Source organism: Aedes albopictus, chromosome 1, assembly GCF_035046485.1.
Source record: "Aedes albopictus strain Foshan chromosome 1, AalbF5, whole genome shotgun sequence".
Classification (NCBI taxonomy): domain Eukaryota; kingdom Metazoa; phylum Arthropoda; class Insecta; order Diptera; family Culicidae; genus Aedes; species Aedes albopictus.
In genome coordinates, this window is record NC_085136.1 from 171,295,682 (window position 1) to 171,320,559 (window position 24,878).

Genomic DNA, 24,878 nt, shown 5'->3' on the forward strand with positions numbered 1-24,878 from the left:
TATACCATCCTCGAGGCCCTAATAGACCTCCTGTGGTCAATGAAATTGATTATGATGAAGGTGAGGTTGAATTTCATGAAAAGGAAGACGACGAGTGGGAAGTAGCTGCTGTTCAAGCTCGTCGAGGACCATTGGATCGTTCAAGAGAGCAGTCATCTCGCAAACCTGAGGGAACCGAGCGACCCAACCCTTTATGTTGGAATTGTAGAAAAGTGGGACACTTGTGGAGGGAATGCGACAAAAAGAAAGCTATTTTCTGTCACATGTGTGGACATCCAGAAACCACAGCGTTTCGATGCCCACAGCAACATGACATTCGCCCAGCTTTCGAAGCTCGATCAAAAAACGAGTAGATAAGGAGTCTTTCGGGAACCGATCTCCTTTGCTCTCTAACGACAAGGTTCCCCACATCCCATTTGTGCAATTTAACCAGACGTATCTGATCCAGACTTGTTTTCGCCGATGTCCTCATCTTACCGTATCCATATTGGATATCGAGGTTGAAGGATTAGCAGATACCGGGGCAAGTGTGTCGATTATTAGTTCACCACCCTTGATTAACCGTCTCGGATTAAAAATCCACAATTGCGATATGAACATTCTGACTGCCGACCGCACGTCTTACACCTGTCTGGGATACGTTAACGTTCCTTTCCGATACCAAGGCAAAACTAAAGTCATTCCAACTTTAGTTGTACCGGAGATATCGAAAACTTTAATCTTAGGGGTCGATTTTCTAAGAGCCTTTAATTTTCAACTGATTTGCAATCCGGATCAAAATTCATCAAATGAATCGTTCGCTAGCTTACAGGAACGCAATTCAGATCTCAACTATGTCCAGGACTATTTCGGAGAAGAGGAAGACCAAATTTGTTTCCAGCTCATTCCGTCTATCCCCCATAGTTCCAACGATAAGTCTCCTGAGTTGGACGAAAGCCTCGAGATGCCTACCGTCGAAATCCCCACCAACCTTATTGATCGGCCCGAAGATCTTCATACGGAGCACAAATTGACTATGGATCAGCGAACTGAACTATTTCAGGCTATCCAATGTTTGCCCATGACTAAAGAGGGTAGTTTGGGACGAACGCATTTGTTGAAACATTCAATTGAATTGCTTCCAGGCGCCACTCCAAAACGAGTTCCGTCTTATCGGTGGTCTCCGGCAGTAGAGAAAGTGATTGATGAAGAAATGGATCGATTACTTCGTCTTGATGTTATCGAGGAATGTGAAGGCTCAGCGGACTTCATAAATCCGTTGTTGCCTATAAAAAAACCTACAGGCAAATGGCGAATCTGTTTGGATTCTCGTCGACTGAATTCGCTAACCAAAAAAGACGATTTCCCAATACCTAACATGTCTGTTATCTTGCAGAGAATTAAACGTGCGCGTTACTTCTCTGTTATTGATCTGACCGAATCCTACTACCAAGTGGAACTGGAGAGGGAGGCGAAAAATAAAACGGCGTTCCGGACCAACAAAGGGTTCTATAGGTTTAAGGTCATGCCATTTGGGCTAACTAATGCGCCCGCCACTATGGCCCGCCTTATGGTGAAAGTTCTAGGACACGACTTAGAACCCTTCGTCTACGTCTATTTGGACGATATAATTATCACGTCTGAATCGCTGGAAGAACACCTTCGGTTGATTAGGATTGTCGGGGAACGTTTGGCAAAGGCAGGCTTGACCATAAATATCTTGAAATCGAAGTTCTGTCAGACTAGCATCCGATATCTGGGGTATGTACTATCCGAAGAGGGCCTGTCTATGGATGTAGCCAAAATCCAGCCCATTTTGGATTACCCGGCACCTCGGAACGTCAAAGACGTTCGGCGTTTACTCGGGCTTGCCGGATTTTACCAAAAATTCATTAATAACTATTCAGAAATCACGGTTCCAATCACGGATTTATTGAAAAAAGGGCGACAAAAATTTGTTTGGACCACAAAAGCGGAGGAAGCCCTTCAAAAACTAAAAGAGGCATTAGTGTCGGCTCCCATATTAGCCAATCCAGATTTCTCCCAGACTTTCATAATAGAAACCGACAGTTCCGACCTGGCGATCGGATCAGTCTTAGTACAAATCCAAAACGGGGAGCGGAAATGTATCGCTTATTACTCGAAAAAACTTTCGAGTACTCAGCGTAAGTATAGCGCTACCGAGCGGGAATGCCTCGCTGTCTTACTCAGCATCGAGAATTTTCGACACTTCGTTGAAGGTCATCAATTTATTGTTCAGACCGATGCCATGAGCCTGACCTTTTTGCAGACCATGAGCATCGAGTCTAAAAGCCCCCGCATTGCCCGTTGGGCCTTGAAGTTGTCTAAATATGACGTGATATTACAGTACAAAAAGGGGAGCGAAAATATCCCCGCTGACGCTTTGAGCCGCTCAGTGTACACCGTAGATTCTGGTCTGATCGATCCATACATAGCGGGACTGAAACATCAAATCGAAAAGAACCCCGACCAATTCCGTGACTTCAAAATAGTCGATGGAAAGATTTTTAAGTTCATTACAAACTCCACCCTTCCAGAAGATCCTTCCTTTCGATGGAAAGAAGTGCTATCAATGCCGGATCGAAAGCCAATACTGGAGAAAATCCACAACACGGCACATTTAGGTTTCCTCAAAACCTTACAGAAAGTTCGGGAGCGGTACTACTGGCCGCGAATGGCGAGCCAGATCAAGCAATTCTGTGCCAGTTGCCTTGTCTGCAAGGAATCTAAAGTTCCGAATTTGAATGTACGCCCACCTTGTGGAAAACCAAAGCTATGTAGTCGACCCTGGGAGCTTATTTCCATCGATTTTCTTGGCCCATATCCCAAAACCAAAAAGGGAAACGTTTGGATCCTGGTCATTTGCGACTTTTTCTCAAAGTTTGTATTGGTCCAGTGTATGAAAGCGGCCACAGCGCCCGGCGTGTGCGCAGTGATGGAAAACTTGGTTTTCAACCTTTTTGGGGCGCCTTCAGTTTGCATCACTGATAACGCAAAGGTTTTTCAATCCGAATTGTTCAGAAAACTCCTGGATCAGTATGGCGTAACTCAGTGGAACCTCGCGGTTTATCACCCGAGTCCCAACCCGGCGGAACGCGTGAACCGCGTGATTGTGACCGCTATCCGGTGTGCACTAAACCGTCAAACCGATCACAGAAATTGGGACGAATCTGTGCATAAAATCGCTGCGGCAATTAGAACCAGCGTCCATGAAAGCACTGGTTTTACGCCGTATTTCATTAACTTCGGCCGCAACATGATCAGCACCGGGACGGAATACGACCACCTGCGTGACTTTGAGCTGAAGACTGAATATGATCCGTCGCATCGAAGCTCGGAAGTTCAAAGAATGTATGACATTGTCCGACAAAACCTCCATTCCGCATATCAACGGTACTCTCGCCCGTACAACTTGAGGGCCAACACAAAACATACGTTTAGCCCAGGTGATGTGGTGTATAAGCGAGATATGCACCTGTCAGATAAAGACAAACATTTTGTCGGCAAATTTGGCACTAAATTCAGCCGCGCGAAGATTTTAACCGCTCTAGGGACGAACACATACGTTCTAGAGGATGAAACAGGTCGTCGAATTCCTGGCACGTTTCACGGGTCTTTCCTGAAAAAGGCCTAAAGGCATGGAAGAATCTCCCCAAAAAGTAATCCATTTCGTGGTCTAAAAACACAAGCTATGACTGCTCTACATCCACCGGGTATTGCATACACTATAAACCTTTAAGCCTAAACAAACACACAACACTAGTGGTGCTACGGTTCAGTCACGATACGAGATGTCCACGAGTTTCCTCGGTCGTTGACCTCTTTAAAAGTGCAACATTGCATTTCACCAGCTATGACAGTGCATCCGCCCGATGCACGAACAAAAGCCAAAAGTAAAATACTCATTGAGGTGCAAAGGCAAACCGTCCAACGTTTGAGATGTCCTACGGTTTCCTCGCGTTGTGACCAACATTCAGCTTCGAACACACTAGAGTCAACTTAGAGTCTGCCGAGCCAGACAAAGTTCAATGACCCTGCATGGCGAAGCTAAAATTTCACTTTAGAGTAGATGTCCTTTGTTCTTCAGCAAGAATAATGGATCATCCCATAATGGCACGTTCTGTAAATAGTCACTTTGTAATTTGTCCGCGTAATTGTAACACTTGTCCGCGTAATACACTAGTTGAATATTCACTGTAGTTTAGTCGTATCTCCGATAGTTTCTGCATCCTCGATGAAAGCCGTAATTTCGTCGATAATCCTGGAAAAATCCATATACTCACCGCAATAGCATTCCTACATCCATCTTGTTCAACTTCACTATTCCATCTAACTGGTGTTGGCACTTCTTGTCAGCACTCACGCAAAACTTACAGCATCCGAGTTACTATGTTGGCTATAAGGCATGATTCGGGCGCGAATGAGGTCGGTATGAGTGTCGGTTAGGTAATTAAGATAGGTAAGATGAAAAGAAATCAGTTTCCAATTCGTGATTGGAGTTATCGGTTCGGTCGACATCGGTTTCCTGAAATCTCAGGAGTAATTCGGATATAATTTAGTGCGGTTTTCAGAAATTTCTGAAGTTATTAGTGAATCTTTAAGGAAAGGATGAAAGGCGATTATGAAGCAAGTAAGTTTAGAGGAAGAATGTTTATAGATGGAACAGTACAGCATAGTGACTCATTCGGCAATAGTTTTCTTTTGTTTACAAGTTCAATTCAGTTCACATCCACCCTTATTCAAATTTGTTTATTTTCATTAGTTCGATTAAACTTTACTACATCCAATAGGTTATTTTTTAATTGTTTTATAAGTGTTAAATGTGAATAAGTTAAAAACAATGTCTTTTATAAAAATTTTGAAATTTTTAAATTTCAAAATTTTTATTTTTCTAGTATGTGCGTAAATGTAACGACCTTCTTATAATTGCTATGGGATTCCTCAGGAATCCCTAAAAAATAAAACGATACAACAAACAGCATGTTGCAGAGCCATCTCTCAAGAAAAAGAGGAATTGCGACACTCGCGTGACGTAGTCTATGGCCCGCACAAACTCTCTCCCACAGTCCCTATCCAGAGAGGAAAACGAAATGTGTAGTCGAGTGCATGCAGAGTGAGATGGCTCACGCCCCCAGCAATACGGGTTGCATTGGGGATCGCTGCCCAGACTATGAGGGAAAATGCGAAGAAGAATCGTCGGATCGGGTTACGCGGCAGAGATGGATAGGCCAATATATTTCTGCCTTGCACATATATTGGCAAAGCGAACAACCGAAACACAATAGGTGTTTACGCGATTTGCATATTTCTATTGTTGGGCCTCAACCAGGCAAGTAAATGGGAATGCCACCAATCAGTTTAGTGAAGTCAAGCTCGTTAGACGCAAAGTTGGTATCAGTAAAAATCGAGAAGTTATTTGAAAGCCAGAATTGTTACTCAGTGCTTAATAGTACAATTAGAGGTGAGATCAAATCCCAAACGTGTTAAACTGAAAATTGATCGTGAGATGTATAGTTTTCAGATTCCTTGGAAAGTTAGTAGAACAGACGACTGTATATCGATCATTCACGTGGTTATAAAAAAAGCATAGGTAAGCAAGATGACATTGCCTAGGAACAATTAGGATCGATAATAATTTCGTTGGGGGGTTAGTCTCCCTTCAACGAAGGGTTTTTTTTTTTGGGTTCGTAAAACCCAACGCTACAGATCCTCCTCGCGGACCGGCGCAAGCTCCACGCGCATCACTGGCAGCTCTACGTACTTCGGCGCAAGCTACACGCGCAAAGGAACCCCCGCGAGTCGGCTAAGCTCCACGCGTCTCGGTGCAAGCTCTAGGCGTAAACGGTGCTCATCTCTTTCCGGTGAACCCGGTGAGCCGATACCTCGCCGTGCGACGGAAGATCTCACCACTCTCCCTGCGTTCTACCAACAACGAGCGACGCGCAAGCCCACTGCTTTTCGTCGTCCGAGCGATCACACTCGTTCTATTCCACCGCAGTATCCGTGCCTAGGCATCTCGCGGAGACGACTCTCCCTGTTGCCTATCGTCGAAGCGCACCCGCGTCGGAGCCGCCAGCCGTCCGTAGTTCGAACGGTCACTCGCTCTCGCCTCGATAGCAGCATCCCCGTACCACGATCTCGCGGTACTCGCCCCTACGCAAGCCACAGTTAGAGAAGCACTCAGAGAGTACCAGTTGGCCGAGGGCACCGCGCAGCCGCGACAACCGCCGCTCTCTCGACGACTTTGCCAGCAGGATCTCGCGCTCTGAGGAGCGACCGCGCTACACCAACGTGTCACAGTCGAGAAGATCAGTATACCTCGAAGATCGTCCACCAGATCTCACGCGCTGCAGCTGCAAGTTGCGCGACATCGGAGCAACACTACGATTGGGCCCCAACGTGAGAACAAAGTTTGTTCTATAGAACCGTAAGTTTTTCAAACCATTGAGCTCAATAGGTAGGACTAGTATAGTAAAGACCCATTGTATAATTGCGGTTACATCTTGACTAGGGCCTAAAATATAACACTTCCTTCACTAAATTGTTTGAAGCTTCCCTATTTTAGTGTTCTTTTTTTTCAAATTTTATTCGGTGATCCTTTTTCCATTTTCTGATTTCGTTGGATCTTACGTTTGGGTTGTCGGAGAATAGCGTGATTGAGCCACTTTCAAAACTCGCCCGTGACAGAGTCTCAAAGCCGGACCTAAAAAAGCGTCGCAGCCTCTCTAACCCGAGAGTGGCGCTAAAGCTGCTGACGTTGTGTGCAATAGAACCGTTACAAATGCATACTTACGGCAACATGCCAAAAAAGAAAAAAAGTATGTTTTTCATTTTGCTATCTATTTTTATCTTCTCATGCCTGCTCCAATACTCTCACTCTGATATTTTTTTTTATTGTGTTTCGGGAATTGAACCTAGACTACTGAAACTGGACCACGATGAAACTCAGACGCGCTAACGCTGTGTGCTACGATTACCATGTATTTTGCACCTGGAAAAATGTGCAACATAAGGTGACGTATACTTAGCTCGTGCCTTATTGAGTTGTGTTTTCAGCAGCTCTAAAAAGTTGTGCTGGGGTCTGAATTCATCCTAATCGAAAACAAGCGATTACAGAACCGATTGATTCCACAAACGAGGATAATACTAAGATATAAATTCGTCTGTGTTGATTCTGTTCTTTTTGTTTTCATACGTGCTCACTTCTCCCAAAAAATACAATAAATAAGAAATAATACAAACAGCGCTTTAAGGTGAACATATAATGAAGCCACCCCTCGTTTTTCAAGAGCACAAATCTGAAGAACAAAATATCTCACCACGCTGAAAATTTGATCGATTGGTCACCCGCTGGTGGTGACCAATCGATCAACTTTTCATCGCAATTCATCATTTGGTTCTTCAGATTTGTGCTCTTGAATATTCGAGGGGTGGCTTCGTTATATATTCACCTTAATCCTTTCTTTGATAAAATCGGGGCGTTATGTTAAATAACGAAACCAATACCCCACATAAGTGTTGTTCCCTCGGCATGTGATTGTTTTCGTGTCCCAGAAAACCATACAAAATATAAATTTTCAAACAGCACCGTCTGAGCTACGCAGCAATCCATGAACATTTTGGTTTGTTTTTCTTGTTTTTAATGGTTTTGTTTCTATAAAGGTTTTTTTTTCGAACTGAGGGGTATTCTTCTGTTTACAACGAAAGAAACTTTAGTAAAGTAATAAATGCTTGCATTATTGTTTGCCATGAAGCTTTTAACATGGTAATGCAATGACGCATTAATCAACGGCCCTATAGAACTATACCGAACTGTCAAAATCCCATAATGCCTCAATGCTTTCATAATGTAGATTAACCTTCCTTAGTCCCTAAAAAAAGTTACAAATAAGACCCTGGGGTCATTTTTGACCCCAAACTTTGAACGGCTCTCAAAAATCAGTGGCTGGGCCGATTTTGATTTTCTTTGGCCCAAATGAAAGCCACACATGTCTAGTTTTCAAAACCCCCGGAGAGTTCCGGATTTGGTCACTGTGGCCACCGGGAACCTGCTTCAACTGCAAAATGCCGCTTTAGATACCCTAACTTTGGCAAGCTATAACTTTGCAACCGAACAAGTAATCAGGACCGTTCAAGAATCGTTGGAAAGGTATTCACGTGGACTTTGATTAAAGACATTAATATTGACTAATTCTTAAGAACCGGTTCCGGAAATCCGGAACATCCGGAAAGTAATGTTTTTCACGATAATGTGCTAGAAAGCACATTCATATTATTTACAGGATAGAAGTTTTTGCATCAAACTTCTTTAGGCCGTAATACAATCTGTCGAGAACTATTTCTATATGTTTTTGGTTATGTCCCGTCCTTCTGGAACCGGTTCCAGGGATCCCACAAGATGGCCAACGAGTTGACTGTAACGAAATTGAACGGTTTTCCGCGCCAAACATATCTGCGTTGGTTAACTCATGATGAAATCTCAATAATTTTACATGCTCCATATTGTTGTGATATGTAAAAATATTGTTGGACATTGTGTATCAGACTACAAGAATCGCAGTATATTTTTACATGAATTGCCTCTACTACAGAATAACCTTGTTGAACAATAAGCATAACAACTGAGCATAAAGATAATATGTCGCGTGTCGAAGCATGAAAATTGAGCCGTCGAAAAACTGCTTCTGGTGATAAATCTAGATAATATGAGCGTTTAAAAATAAACATAGGAATTCCCTAGTACGTGTTTCTCCAGGTGGTCACTCCGATGGCCAAAGACCAGAATAGTCAAAATAGTACACAATCATGGAGTTATAGCCGTCGAATGCCCATCTTTGTTGCAAAAACATGGAAGTCCCTCAATGCGATTTTTTCCGGTGGTCACTCCGGTGGCCAAAACGGACCAGAATGGTCAATTCTTCTTTTTAATGCCAGAAGCCAAATGACCATGAAAAATCATGAAGTTAGAGCCGTCGAATGTCTTTATTTGTTGCAAAAACATGAAACTCCCTCAATTGGGATTTCACCAGTGGTCACTCCGGTAGCCAAAACAGACCAGAATGGTCAATTCTTCTATTTAATGCCAGAAGCCACATGCCCATGAAAAAAACATGAAGTTAGAACCGTCGAATGCCTATCTTTGTTGCAAAAACATGGAAGTCCCTCAATACGGGTTTCTCCGGTGGTCACTCCGGTGGCCAAAACAGACTTTTGTGGTCAATTCTTCTTTTCAATGCCAGAAGCCACATGGCCATGAAAAATCATGAAGTTAGAGCCGTCGAATGCCTACCTTTGTTGCAAAAACATGAAACTTTCTCAATACGGGTTTCTCCGGTGGTCACTCCGGTAAACAGACCAGAATGGTCAATTCTTCTTTTCAATGCCAGAACCTACATGGCCTTGAAAAATCTTGAATTTAGAACCGTCGAATGCCCATCTTTGTTGCAAAAACATGAAACTCCCTCAATACGGATTTCTCCGGTGGTCACTCCGGTGGCCAAAACAGACCAGAATGATCAATTCTTCTATTTAATTCCAGAAGCCACATGGCCATGAAAAATCATGAAGTTAGAGCCGTCGAATGCCTATCTTTGTTGCAAAAACATGGAAGTCCCTCAATACGGGTTTCTCCGGTGGTCACTCCGATGGCCACATAAGACCACAATGTCCAACAATATTTTTACATATCACAACAATATGGAGCATGAAAAATTAATGAGATTTCATCATGAGTTAACCAACGCAGATGTGTTTGGCGCGGAAAACCGTTCAATTTCGTTACAGTCAACTCGTTGGCCATCTTGTGGGATCCCTGGAACCGGTTCCAGAAGGACGGGACATAACCAGAAACATACAGAAATAGTTCTCGACAGATTGTATTATGGCCTAAAGAAGTTTGATGCAAAAACTTCTATCCTGTAAATAATATGAATGTGCTTTCTAGCACATTATCGTGAAAAACATTACTTTCCGGATGTTCCGGATTTCTGGAACCGGTTCTTAAGAATTAGTCAATATTAATGTCTTTAATCAAAGTCCACGTGAATACCTTTCCAACGATTCTTGAACGGTCCTGATTACTTGTTCGGTTGCAAAGTTATAGCTTGCCAAAGTTAGGGTCTCTAAAGCGGCATTTTGCAGTTGAAGCAGGTTCCCGGTGGCCACAGTGACCAAATCCGGAACTCTCCGGGTGTTTTGAAAACTAGACATGTGTGGCTTTCATTTGGGCCAAAGAAAATCAAAATCGGCCCAGCCACTGATTTTTGAGAGCCGTTCAAAGTTTGGGGTCAAAAATGAGCCCAGGGTCTTATTTGTAACTTTTTTTATGGGAGCTCCCCTAGGGGTCGTCCAATGTTTTGGATGAATGGAAATGATAGTTTTCCACAAAAAAATAATTGTCTGAAAATTTCAGATTTCTAGGGAAACAAAACCTATAGCGAATTGAAATTCGGAAAAGGTCAAAAAAGACCCCAAGACCTTACTAAGGTTAAACGCTTCATTACTTGACAGATGTAGAATAAACGTAATCTTGCATTAGCTAAACTATAATATGATTGAATTAATGCTATGATATAATGCTTGTGGTTACTTGGGTATTCTTTAAGCTTACAGCCGTAGTGAAATACTTTGAGATAGTAAAATAAACGAGGGGGTGCCCGGGGGTGCCAACTTTTTTGTGTACGAAATACAGATAATGTGGCAGCTCTGCTCCTGTTTGACGTTTGCCCACTACCGCCATCTAGTGGTGGCTTGTCCAAACACAAAATGGTTAATATTGGGCGATTATGATTACGTGACGATAATTTTTAATATACTAATTTGTACGAAGAGTTACTTCTGTTTCTCTGTGGTTAAGTAGTTAGTACACAGGTTCAAATATTTTCCCAAGAAAAAACCAATGCTCAAACATCTTGTTTGACTCGATCGAATTTTTGATGATTGTCAAACTGATGTTGTTTATTGAATTCTTTCCTTCTCCCTTTTTGGCACAGACCTACTGGTTCAAATCGAATTCTTTCCTTGTTAAAATATTTTACCCTGGTGTACTTCAGGTTTTAGCCTTGCGATCGTTTCTTGTAGGGAATCGCGCTACTTGGGCGGTGGCTTCTATATTCGTCTGTTTTCCACTATAACTCAGTCAATCTCGAACCAATTGACACAATTCTTGGAATGCGGTGAGATAGGTATAGTATCTACCCGTGTACAAAATTTCAAGTCAATCGGTTCAAAATTGACCGAGTTACAGTGGAAAACAGACGAAAATAACAGACGAAGAAAACCACCGCCCAAGTAGCGCGATACCCTACATACACTACCCCTCCAGTTAGCCTAGTGGTTAAGGTAAAGTGACCAGATATATTTTGCTCAAATGCGGGACAACATGTTAAATATTAAAACTTACGTAAGTTTTTTTTCCAATAAGGAATAAATTTGGGACTGGTTTTCGATGTCTAATGGAACATTTTTTTAATTCAATACTCACATTGCGTAAACAGCAACAAATAATGCAGTCATATACAGTCATATCGCAAGAAAGCGGCGCAGCCGAAAAAAAATTAATTAAAAAGGGTTTCAAACTAGAAATTTGTTCAACAGATTTAGGCTCAGAGAGATGCATAGACCGAAATCCCCTCCCCCTGGCTACATAACTACAAAGAAATAAAGAAAAATGACACTGTACAAAATCAACTATTGGAATACCTGTTCTATGTTTATTGACAATCAGAATAAAATAATTTGTTACAAATACTATTCAAAAATATCGTAGCTATTATGTTTTTCCAATAATTTCAGTACACCTTTTGCACAGCCTTTTGATGTATTCTCAGGAGTAAATGTTGCAACATCACGCGGGAAACAACACCATTGCACTAGTTTCGAAATATCCCAAAAATGTCAGAAGTTTCAGATTTTTCGCAATTCGAAATTCACAAAACAATCAGGCAGTAAGGACTTTAAAATGATGAAAACTTTATAAAATACATTAAACAAATTGATATGGGAATGTTTTTTACATGGAAAATCAAAAAAGCATAATAGGCGCCATCCACAAATTACGTAACGCTCTAGGGGGAGGGGGGGAGTATGGCCGAGCGTTACGGTCCATACAAAAATTTTCGGGTTTCCATACAAAAAAGCGTTACGGAGGGGGGAGGGGGGGTCGAAAAATGTCGATTTTAGCGTTACGTAATAAATGGATGCTGCCATATAATATCTTAAGCAGAATTCTATAAAAAACTTCTTTTTTTTTCAATCAGCTAGGAAAGATAGAAGGATAGAAGTTTATTTTATACTTGAGACACACATGTGATATAGGAATTACTGTACAATTGCGCTTGAAATGAGTTCCATACTGATAATTTTCTCCGCTCAAGCCAGTCTTATTAGAATTTTCTTGACACTGCGTACCGTTGTACGTGTATCACACTCGTATCACATGTCTGTCCGGGGTATTAAAAATGTATAACATGAATATAATTGCCTAATTATATAAATCCGGGACGTTTCCGGGACGCTTGAAAATGCAGGACAGGTTGCTTGAATCCGGGACTGTCCCGCACAATCCGGGACGTGTGGTCACTTTAGGTTAAGGCTACACCCAGAAAATTTTGTTGTAGCTCCTACCAAATCCGCATGGTAAAATTAAGAACTGCACTATCAATTTTCAACCGAATGCAAAGTGCAGTTAATTGTACTGAATCATTGTCAATATTATATACCATGCGTGCAGTACCGTTGACTGACAATATTCTAGATTCTACTAATTTGACATTGTATTTTTGACCATGTTTATCCAAGACGCGCAACATTCAAGTTGACATGGTCAAAATTACAATGCCAAAATAGAAGCATCAAGACTGGTTTCAGTCATCGGTAAATACTGCATGCATGGTAAAAGCGTGGGTCGTAGAGGTCGTTTTTCCAGATCAAGGTGTTTTTGACTTCATTTCGGGTCCTGAACGACTGTACAAAATTTGAGCGCGATCAGTCATGCCTACACTTTGCGCATCGCGATTGAAATTTGTATGGGATTTTATATGGGAAAACACACTGGCACAATATACAAATTGCAATGGCAGGCAAAGAAAGCCCTTCAATTAATATTGTGAAAGTGCTCAAAGAACACCAAGTTGAAGCGAGGCAGGCCAAGTCCCAGAAGAAAAAGATTATACTTTCTATCTAGGGTGACTTGAATGTTATCGGCAGGTTTGTTTTCTTCGTCATGAAGGGTTTTGTAAGCCAAATTGTTTGAAACTTGGTCGAATAATTCAGCTTGGTTAAGAATGTTTTGACGCCAATACGTTTGGCGGGACAGCTAGTTTATAATGTAAAAAAATAATTACAATATTTAAAAAAAATGTGAGGTTGTCAACCTTGCTGTATGAGCTATAAATAAAACCAGCTTTTAGCGAGATGAGTCGTGAGTGGTCTACCAAAAAAAAATATAAGTAGCAGTCTCCTGACCTGTAGAAGACCAATTTTTAAATCACTTACCATAATCAAGGCCGATATCTTGTCGTAGTGTTTGAAAATGTTAACCGTTTATGCAACCATTTTAAAGAGCAATAATCTGCAAAAATGCGACCAAGGCAATAATAACTATTTTCCATTAATATTCTTGACTCCAGCTACGAAAACCACGATCAAAACAAACTGAGAAAAATGGCTCGGACGCTGGGGCGTTACATGACAGAAAAACACAAACTGCGTTATGAATCAGTCACTACGTTATAGCCAGTGTTGCCACATTTAAATCTGTATTTTGCCTTTCAAAAATCTTTATAATCTGTATCACCATTTTTTGTCAAAAATCTGTATGAAATCTGTAGAATTTCGCGAAAAATCTGTTTGAAATTCTGTAAGTTTCTCAAAAATCTGTATAATCTGTATAATTTCCAAAAATCTGTATATATTGGTATACAGAATTCTGTATGAAAAGCTGCAAAAAAATCTGCATGATTACAGAAAAATCTGTATATGTGGCATCCCTGGTTATAGCCTGAGAGTTATTACGGCGGTAAAATCGGTAATTATGATTCATCATAATACACACCGAGAAAAAAATCTACTCAAAACTGAGTAGGATCCGACTCAGTGCGACAACCCTATTCTAGAATTTATTACCCAAGTAACCACTAAGCCCTGTCGTAAGCTGTCTAAAGGTCATAAAAAAGCTTTTCCGTGTCAATAGGCTCTATAGAAAATTTTCAAATGTTCTCAGGCATTATAAATAGTAAGCACTGAAATAAGCCGTATATTAGTATATGACGCTATGCTATAGTGCTTGTAAACCCAGTGTCTATGAGCCGAATAAGAAGCCTGACAGTGCTGTTAAAAGGCTTGGCCTGCATGACGTTTATATCAATCAAAGCTGATTTCAAGCAAAACAAAAATAAACCCTCGACTGATCCGGAGCAAGACGATCAAATATCCTCGGAAATTTCTTCCGATCAATAGGGTGTTTGAAGCTTGTTATCAGACACTTTAAGCATTGAATTGATACAGAAAATGTATAACTACTTTCTCGATTATATTATTAATGCATCGGATGTTAATCTGTGGAGTATCAATCGTTTTATCCACATCCACAGACGAACACCAAAACTAATCGATGAGCGATGAGCCCCATTTTGATTATCCTGTTATTGAACCTCGTCAACCTGCCAAACTTCCCTAGCTGCATCTCCTGCAAATCTCTCTCAGCCATCCATAAAACCATTTTATACATTTCGAATGCGGACACTTTGTGCCCGATTTCCGATCGTCCGGAACATCAACGCTGTACCAACTTGTCTGCTTTTCTTTAAATACGGTGCTGAGCCAACCGATCTGTTGGATCATCGATGGAGCAGATGGGAAATGTGACGAAATCCACTTAGAAATAACAATCCCGAGGATATCAGATCGAATCTGGGTCAGGCCGTAAAAATCGAAAAAAAAATAAACTTCAATGGAAAAAACATCCAGAACAAAAAAAAGAAGGTGCAAATAACTTTCTTTTTTTTTGCTTTTTTTCTGACTCTCATTTGACAACTCTTCCACCAGAGACTTGGTACGCAGATTGAAGCTGGCCGTATATCAGCCGAATATTTCGCCAAAATTGGCTTTTAAGCAGATCTATTATAGGATGTAGTTCTGGTAAGCTCTGTTAACATTGCTCTTCATGTGAATATAGAACCAACTTGGTGCCAATAGACCATTCCCGTCAATTTTTTTTATGTGCTCTACGGCTTTCTGACAATTTATGGAGTAAACTTTCCCAAGAGACCACTATTTTTTAAAGCCTGCAACTATTGAAAAACATCAAAAATAGTGCGAAGCTGCATTTTACACTTTTTCCCCCTTTCAGTTTTGCTGTGGTGAAAGTGCGTTCAACCCCGTCCTCCCCCCTCTGACATTTATCTTGTGAGGTGAATTTCGTATCAGCTGACTGTCATTCTGGTTTTGTTTTGGTTCCTTTTTTTTCTTCGCATTCTGCGGATTTTGTCATTCAGGCAGTTCAGTTTCACCTGGCATCAAAGTGAAAGAAATTTTGTGCAGAAGAATTTCCTGCAGACCGATGCTGAAGAGATACTAAGGATTCCTCGAGGATTAAGCTAAACGGCCACGGTGCATCAGAAGAAGAAGACACCATCAGCATTATTGTAATCGGCAACTGACAGAATGCAAGTTCTTCAAAGGTTCGACGGAATCGTGGCCATCTCCAGCAACAGATGAATCTACGAAACACGCCCAACTCAAATTTGCCAACGTTAGCCCGGAGCATGATCCAAATGATACAGAAGCAAGTGCAGGAGATAATCGATCAACGGAGCCAACAGGCTCTGTTCTACATGGGCAATATGCCAAGGAATGTTCAGCAAGATGTACCGTAACTACCGTCAACGATAGGACCAGTAACAAGTCACCCAGTGGATGATAGAGAAGTTTGAAAAGGAGGCGATACGGATCGGGACAGGGATCGGGGTAATAGGTAATATTGCTCCAGCTGGGATTGGAATTCGACAATGGTTTATTCACGACAGATCTAGAGGCGGCGGTGAAAATATGGAAGAATGAGCACCGTAGCAGGAGATATGAAGAGGATTCCGACTGGACTAGGGTCTTGTACCATTTGGGCAGGTGTACCTATTTTGGGCACTTGCCGCTATAACTAAGTCAATTTCAAACCGATTGGTTTGAAATTTTGTCCAGAGTTAGGCACGTACATTACCAAACTCTGTACAAAAAATCAAATCAATCGGTTTGAAATTGACTTAGTTATAGCGAAAAGTGCCAAAAATAGGTACACCTGCCCAAATGGTGCAATACTCTACTTGAAAATATTTCAATCAGTTACTGATAGGTTATGCGAATCTAGCCTAAAAAATATAATCTTACCTAATCTTATGTATATGTATAACCGTGTATAAGATCACTAAATATAAAAGTATTAAAATGAAGATTTATTTTAATTTTTGTAGAGTACTATTCTTCAGTGAAACACATCACTTTTATATCATTTTAATATACCAAATGGTTATTCCAGATGAGTATGTATAGAACCAGAACTTATTAAATTATGTTTCGGCATATTTATCAGAAATGCTCGATAAATACAGAGACTTTTCTAGCTCAGTAGAGTCTACATTCCAAGGAACAATTTCAAGCCAGTTGGATTTAATAAATTATGTATAATCATTCGGCGCCGTATACAAATTACGTAATGCTCTAGTGTAAGGTGAAGTATCTGGATTGATGAATTGCTTGAAGATTCCCGGAAGAGATTTGCTGAAAAAAAAATCACAGTAGGATTCAGGGATGGAAGTGGTGAAAAATTCCAAGGAAAAAAACTGCTGGAGGTTTCGAAAAAGTAAATTGTGTAGTTTTTTTTATGGGGATTCCTTCGGAAGCTCTTGGAGTTCCTTCTTGGGATTCCTCCAGAAGCTACTCGTAAGAAACGGTGAAGAATTCTTCCAATTTCTAGAGAATTTCTCTTAACGGTTTGCGCAATAAGATCACCCGGAAGAGATTGCAGGAGAAATCCCCAGTAGGAATTGATTCCTTAGAAAGAATCGATGAAAGATTCCGTGATAGACTTTGTGGGATCTCCCGGAAGGAATCGGTGGCGGAAGAAATTGCAAACCATTTGTCGGGTGCTAGAGAATTCCTCAGAAGCAATTTCTGGCAAGGAATATTTTCCAAAATGAATTTTGGGAAGATTTCTTGTTTATTGGGTAGTGGTAGTGCTTCTCGGAACTACTGGGTAGTTTCCCAGAGGAAAATGCTGGTGGTTAATAGAAAGGCACTGCCGTGAATCGCATATCAGTCCCATCTTTGCTGGATTTCCTATGCAAATGGGACATATATGCGATTCACGGAAGGGCAATGGTATTCTTGTACAGTGAAAATTTTCGATTTCTTCACGAGTCCCTCTGGAATTACTCCAGGAATTCCTTCCGGGGATCAACCAGAAATTTCTTTTGGGACTCCACCAGGAGTTCCTTCCGAGAATTCTCCAAGTTTTTCTTCCGTGAGTTCATAGGTTCCTTGAGTAAACCGGATTTCAGGAGGAATCCTCAGATCGAATTCCTGAAGCAATCCCCAGATCGAATTTCTGGAATATTCCTGGTAAAATCACCAAAGGAAGCTCCTGGAAGAATTCCCATCCAAAGGGAACTCCTGGTGGATTCCCGGAAGAAATTTCTGGTGGATTCCCGGAAAGGAACGTTTTGAGAAATCTCCAAAGGAAACTCCAGGAGGAATCTTTAATGGGAACTCCTGAAGAAATTCTCGAAGAGAACTCCCGAAGGAATTCCCAAAGAGAACTCGCGGAGGAATACCCAAAGAGAACTCCTAGAGGAATCTTCGGTGGGCATTCCTGAAGTAATCCCCGGTGGGATTTCCTGGTGCAGTTCCCAAATGGAACTCATGGAGGAATCCGCAGTGGTGTTTCCTGGAACAGTCCCCGTGGGAATTTATGAAACAGTCCTCGATGTGAATATCTGGAGCAATCTTCGGTGGAAATTTCTGGAGAAATCCCCGGTGGGACCACTAGGAGCAATCCTCGGTGGGACTTCTTGAGCAATTCCCGGAGCAATCCACAATGGGGTTTCGTGGAGAGTAATCCTCGGGGGACTTCCTGCTGCAATCTCCGGTGGGACTTCTTGGATCAATCGGTGAAAATTCCTGGAGCAATCCTTTTTGGGAATTGATTAAAATATCCGGGAGCAATCTTCGGTGCGAATGCCGGTCGAACTACATTCCTCCTCCTTTTTCATCGGCAAACTTTTTCACAGCGCTTCTCAACGCTTTCTCCGATAATGGTGTTGTCGGGAACAACCGGTTTCTACACCTTGCTAGCTTTCTGCAGCTGGCGGCAATGAGCGAATATCGACTGTCGGGGCACTAAAATAGGAAATCATGAAACAATGCGGCATTCACAATCATCAATGTTCCTACAAACCTTTTCCAGCTGATCATCAGATTTTGCCTTTTCTTCCGAACACGCACCACTTTGGCTGCAAATTAAACCCGACGTCTCGATTAGACCTGAGCTGAGACGATTAGACTAGGCATAAAAATCCTGCTTGGACTTCCTGAAGCAATCCTCTGTGGAAATTTTCGGAGCAATACTCACTGGGGTTTCCTGGAGCATTCTTTGAAGGGACTTCCTGCCGCAATCGTCGGTGGGAATTTCTGGAGTAATCTCCTATTCAATTTCCTGCAAACTTTTGTGAGAATTCCTGGGACAATATCCGGTTGAATTTCTCACATGTATCTATAGTTCAAAATGAATTTCTACTGGCGGAATAATAAAAGGATTTCCTTCTGGTATAATTTCAGAGTGAAACCCCGCTGGAGTCCCAAAAAAGTATCACCGCTGGGGAACTCTTGTTTGCGGAATTCCTTAGGGGATTTTTGCATTTTTGCTAAAGGGATCCGAGTACCAGAAGCAGGAGATCCTGCTGAAAGACTTCCGGACGAATGTGGAAGTGGTCCGGAAACAACAAAAATAAAAGTCTCATTTTCCTCCAGAATGTTGCCGTTCGAGGCAAACCACGTAATTCCAGCTGCTCCTGCTCCTTGTCTCCGGCACTCGCATGAGGCATTAGAACGTTGAAATCAGTACCGATCCGCGCCGCCGCAATAAAGTCCAAACCGGTCGGATCTTGAGAAATCCAGGACGTGCTCGCCGTAGATATTTGGATCCTGTTGCTCCCGTACCCGTTGGCCTTTCTGGAAACAGTTTGACATTTTAAAACGTAAACAAACATGATTGAATAGGGCTCCCAGTTGGTCTTCATTTTCTGAGAGGTGAAAAAAAAATCACCGCAGTATAGGGTTACTAAAAACTACTTCGCATGAGGAAAAAGTGGTGAGATTCTCAGATTTTGAAAATTTGTATGAAAAAAAGGAGGGCATGAAAAAAAAATCTGAGAGCGACAATTATCATTAAAAACAATTGTCTTTCTGAGAAAAATATAAAAAAGGGGGGTAAGGTCAGACGGGAATGGTCTATTTTTACGGCTTAGTGGTTACTTGGGTAAGACACTATATGCACACTCAAAAAATTGACACGCCTGAGTATTGTCTATCCGGTTGGAATCAAGACCGACATTCAAACAAAAATTGCAATTTTCTTGGTCCACAAGTGTCGCAACTGTTTCGCATCTAGTGCGATGTGTTGCTGACAACAACGGGAAGGATGCGCACTACTTTTGACATGATAAAAAAACGTCGCGAGTTGGGTCGCGTCGCGACTTGATTGTGCGAAGTCCGGTTTGGTGGCGGCCCGACAATAATGTGTTTTACATATTGATTTGCGCAAATTGTAAAAACCCACGAATGTCACGTGTGATACATAATAGAATCACAAACATACCCAAGTAACCACTAAGCCGTAAAAATTGGCACCAAGTTGGTTCTATATTCACATGAAGAGCAATGTTAACAGAGCTTACCAGAACTACATCCTATAATAGATCTGCTTAAAAGCCAATTTTGGCGAAATATTCGGCTGATATACGGCCAGCTTCAATCTGCGTACCAAGTCTCTGGTGGAAGAGTTGTCAAATGAGAGTCAGAAAAAAAGCAAAAAAAAAGAAAGTTATTTGCACCTTCTTTTTTTGTTCTGGATGTTTTTTCCATTGAAGTTTATTTTTTTTCGATTTTTACGGCCTGACCCAGATTCGATCTGATATCCTCGGGATTGTTATTTCTAAGTGGATTTCGTCACATTTCCCATCTGCTCCATCGATGATCCAACAGATCGGTTGGCTCAGCACCGTATTTAAAGAAAAGCAGACAAGTTGGTACAGCGTTGATGTTCCGGACGATCGGAAATCGGGCACAAAGTGTCCGCATTCGAAATGTATAAAATGGTTTTATGGATGGCTGAGAGAGATTTGCAGGAGATGCAGCTAGGGAAGTTTGGGAGGTTGACGAGGTTCAATAACAGGATAATCAAAATGGGGCTCATCGCTCATCGATTAGTTTTGGTGTTCGTCTGTGGATGTGGATAAAACGATTGATACTCCACAGATTAACATCCGATGCATTAATAATATAATCGAGAAAGTAGTTATACATTTTCTGTATCAATTCAATGCTTAAAGTGTCTGATAACAAGCTTCAAACACCCTATTGATCGGAAGAAATTTCCGAGGATATTTGATCGTCTTGCTCCGGATCAGTCGAGGGTTTATTTTTGTTTTGCTTGAAATCAGCTTTGATTGATATAAACGTCATGCAGGCCAAGCCTTTTAACAGCACTGTCAGGCTTCTTATTCGGCTCATAGACACTGGGTTTACAAGCACTATAGCATAGCGTCATATACTAATATACGGCTTATTTCAGTGCTTACTATTTATAATGCCTGAGAACATTTGAAAATTTTCTATAGAGCCTATTGACACGGAAAAGCTTTTTTATGACCTTTAGACAGCTTACGACAGGGCTTAGTGGTTACTTGGGATATTTTTTTCTTTGATACATCAACAATCCACACACTGAGAAAAAATTCTACTCAGTCGATGAGTAACGACAACTCAGTTTCGTCGACCTCGAAGAGTTGGCGGAAACTGAGTAGGGAACGTTCAAAAATTACGTCCAACATTTTGGGGGGAGGGGGGGTCTAAGAAAGTGTGACAGTACGTGTATTAGGTATAGGAAAATAGCGTGACAGAGGGGGGAGGGGGGGTCTAGAAATCCCGAAAAACGATAGACGTAATAAATGAATCTTCCCGTAAGCTTGCTGAAGAGAAATGAGGTACTTCTACTCAGTTCGTCGCGTTTGCCATCGGTTACGCGAATCTGAGTAAAAATAGAGCAAATCGATGTTCCGAGCTGTCAGATTCGGAGATAGTCGAAAAAGCAAAACAGAAGTTTGTTCGTGGCAGACTGCAGCGGCTGCATTGAATCCAGCGAAACGACCCGTTCAAAAGCTAATTTATGTGATTTGAGTGATTTATTACTTCGGCAGGCAGTGATTCTTCTAGTGGCAACGAGGTATCCGATCAATCCAATCATTTTAATGACTTGCATCGTGAATTATTCTTTTGGAAAATCGCATCAATAATTAAAGAGTTCAGAGATTTTGATCAGTGGAAACATATTGCTGAAATAGAATCACTTGCCCGAGAAGAAAGCATACAAATCAGATAAGATCTTTAGTTGAATTTCGTTTTTAAAGCCTTACAGAAATTGGATGATATGCATACGATTGTTCATCATCCAGTGCTGAATCGGAGCGTCCCAAGCAACCAAAAGTTCGGATTGCACTTGAAGAACAAACTCAGAAGTTCAAGTTTGGTTCAATTCCGGTTTCGTTGAACTTAATTCTCCAAAAAGTTACTCTTGTATTGTTTATGAACTTTGAAGTACATGTACAAGCTTTTGACTTCTCTTCAAAACGACATTAAAGTCGAAAAAAGGTTCAAAAAGAACTTATGTTGAACTTGGAATCAGAGTTCAATCAAACATTAACCGAACTCATGTTGAACTTATCCGTGCCTTTAAAACTCAAATATACCGTCTACCCCCGTTGGTTTGAACGACACTTCATGCAAATCAACGGGGTTCACTTTTTAATTTGAACTTCTAGTAACCTTGTGGGCATCGTAAAACACACTGATGGTAACCGTTTTTGCTGTTTTGTTTTGATCCTGCGTTCCGTTTCACCCCGTTCCATGAGCTGAATGACGTTTGAACCATTTTTAGTTTGAACGATATGCAAATTAGCGGGGGTCAAATTAAAAAGTGTTCAGATTAGATGCGGTCAAACCAACGGGGGTGAACGGTAGTTCATTTGGACATATTTCAACAACTTGAAATCATCCGTTCCGAACTTGTTTCGAACTTGTTTTGAACTTACTACTCGAAGTTCGGATAAATATTAACCGTACCAAAAGTGAACTTCACTTGAACTTCGGCGACAGCGGGGCCGTGGAGAAGTTCTCATTCAATTAAATCACTCGGAAATCGAGCCCAGCAACCACAGCTTGTGTTTATTTCTCAAGTACACTTTGTTCCACTATAATATTTCAACGTACTTACTTGTAATCAACGCAAAGGATCCGTATTGTGTGGCTCAAAGGCTGCCCCCGCAGCGGAAAACTGTTCCCCGGCGCCGCGACATAACATCCGAGGCCATAATGTCCGGGACCTGAGAACATTTGAAAATTTTCTATAGAGCCTATTGACACGGAAAAGCTTTTTTATGACCTTTAGACAGCTTACGACAGGGCTTAGTGGTTACTTGGGTATTTTTTTCTTTGATACATCAACAATCCACACACTGAGAAAAAATTCTACTCAGTCGATGAGTAACGACAACTCAGTTTCGTCGACCTCGAAGAGTTGGCGGAAACTGAGTAGGGAACGTTCAAAAATTACGTCCAACATTTTGGGGGGAGGGGGGGTCTAAGAAAGTGTGACAGTACGTGTATTAGGTATAGGAAAATAGCGTGACAGAGGGGGGAGGGGGGGTCTAGAAATCCCGAAAAACGATAGACGTAATAAATGAATCTTCCCGTAAGCTTGCTGAAGAGAAATGAGGTACTTCTACTCAGTTCGTCGCGTTTGCCATCGGTTACGCGAATCTGAGTAAAAATAGAGCAAATCGATGTTCCGAGCTGTCAGATTCGGAGATAGTCGAAAAAGCAAAACAGAAGTTTGTTCGTGGCAGACTGCAGCGGCTGCATTGAATCCAGCGAAACGACCCGTTCAAAAGCTAATTTATGTGATTTGAGTGATTTATTACTTCGGCAGGCAGTGATTCTTCTAGTGGCAACGAGGTATCCGATCAATCCAATCATTTTAATGACTCCGTATGGATACAATACAGCTCTAAACAAGTGAGAGAGATGATAACCACTCAAAAAGAATAGAAAAAAGGACTTATAAATTTGGACAGAAATCCAACCCGATAAACGCCTAAAAGTATGCATGGCCCTTGTAATTTCATGTAGTTTCAACTGCAATGCAATTCTCATATTGAAATTTCAAAAACGAATTAAATAAAGAGTGCTCACTATGCGTAGCATAACGAAACGTTTAAATACTGTAGAAGTTAGATTTTACACAGATAATGATTTCTGATAAAGTAACTGAATTGTTCATTCAGTACCCTACAAACTCTCTTTACGTAGTCACCATACGTAAAATTCCATGTTTTTTTTTCGAAAAACAAAATTGGGTTATGTACTGTTTTTTTTTTAATATCACTAAGAATTTGCATCCTTTGACAGATACGTATTTCGACTTCAACTTCTCGTACTTACAAATATTCCACGAACACACCCAGGTTCATCATCATTCCAAGTTTTGATATAAAATTTCAACCAGATATACTTTACACGGCTTCTCCACTTATGTTTGTACTACTTCATGACTTTTTATTCATGAACAATATGTGGGTTTTTCTGGGCACTATCAAAGTTATATCAAAAAGATAATGTGACTTTCGGCTACATATAAAATGATAAACCACCCCAAAAATCAATTTTATTCGATCTACCAATTGCAATTGAGGATTACGTACAAAAGACTTAAATAATATGTCAACTATTTTTCAAACGCCATCAATTAAAAAAATAGCCGTTCTCAAGATCAACCCAAACTACCAAGTTGCTTTATTAATGAGCCACATAATAAGGACAATGTATCTCAAAAGAGAAACGTATATTTAACCCGTTAACGCCTAAGGTGTCTTACAATTGTAATGGTCATGAAGAAAATATTACCGGCAGTCAAGTTCCAATAAAAAAAAAAACATGGAAGTATATGGTGTAGTTCCAAAAAATGCCTTCTATGTGGGTCCTCTACGTCTGGTCATTTTTTAATAGTTATTTATGCAACAAGTTGCAAAATGATGATTTTTTCAGCACGAGTCATACATTTATCCAACGAGGCTTGCCGAGTTGGATAAATATGACGAGTGCTGAAAAAATCGAGTTTTGCAACGAGTTGCATACAAAATTTTTTGTAATTACGAAAAATACCAATTCAGTCAATTCTTTTATAGCTACACAAACATGTTTCAGGAGGAACCACGTGCGAGTCTCAATGCTCGTCAGTGATGTTTTTTATTCAATCAGGTAGGCTATGGTGTAGTAGTTGTCATCATCGATCTCCATCGTCAAACAGTTGGACATGGGCAGAAGCAAAAGAAGTTCCAGTAGCTGCTTCTACATCTGATTTGCAGTTCGGATTGAAAGGGAAACTGTCCTGATTCGGATTCAAGCTGCTTAGTGGATGTAGAAGCAGCAACTGAATCTACGGAAGGTGCAACAATTAGCAAAAAGTGTGTGTTGGCAAGTGCCGAAAAGTGCTACTTTTCAGCATCTTTAGGAGTGCCGAAAAGTAGTACTTTTCGGCACACTTGCACTAGTGGTGA

General features: G+C 41.1%; 1 protein-coding gene and 1 long non-coding RNA gene across 2 annotated transcripts in view; both read right to left on the bottom strand.

Moving 5' to 3' along the window:
• Positions 1-13,666, bottom strand: part of LOC109405289 (N-alpha-acetyltransferase 80) — a 59,252-nt gene extending 45,586 nt beyond the window's left edge. Inside the window, exon 1 of the mRNA XM_029858374.2 lies at positions 13,495-13,666. Coding sequence (XP_029714234.2) covers positions 13,495-13,497 — 3 coding nt within the window. The 5' untranslated portion in view covers positions 13,498-13,666. The remainder of the gene's footprint in view (positions 1-13,494) is intronic.
• Positions 13,667-16,330: 2,664 nt separating this feature from the next.
• LOC134286121 (uncharacterized) lies at positions 16,331-19,780 on the bottom strand. Its single transcript, XR_009996846.1, has 3 exons — positions 18,620-19,780; positions 18,446-18,536; positions 16,331-18,387 (listed from the first exon to the last, which is right to left on the bottom strand). It is a non-coding gene; the product is annotated as an uncharacterized LOC134286121 (long non-coding RNA).
• Between the last annotated feature and the right edge of the window lie 5,098 nt (positions 19,781-24,878).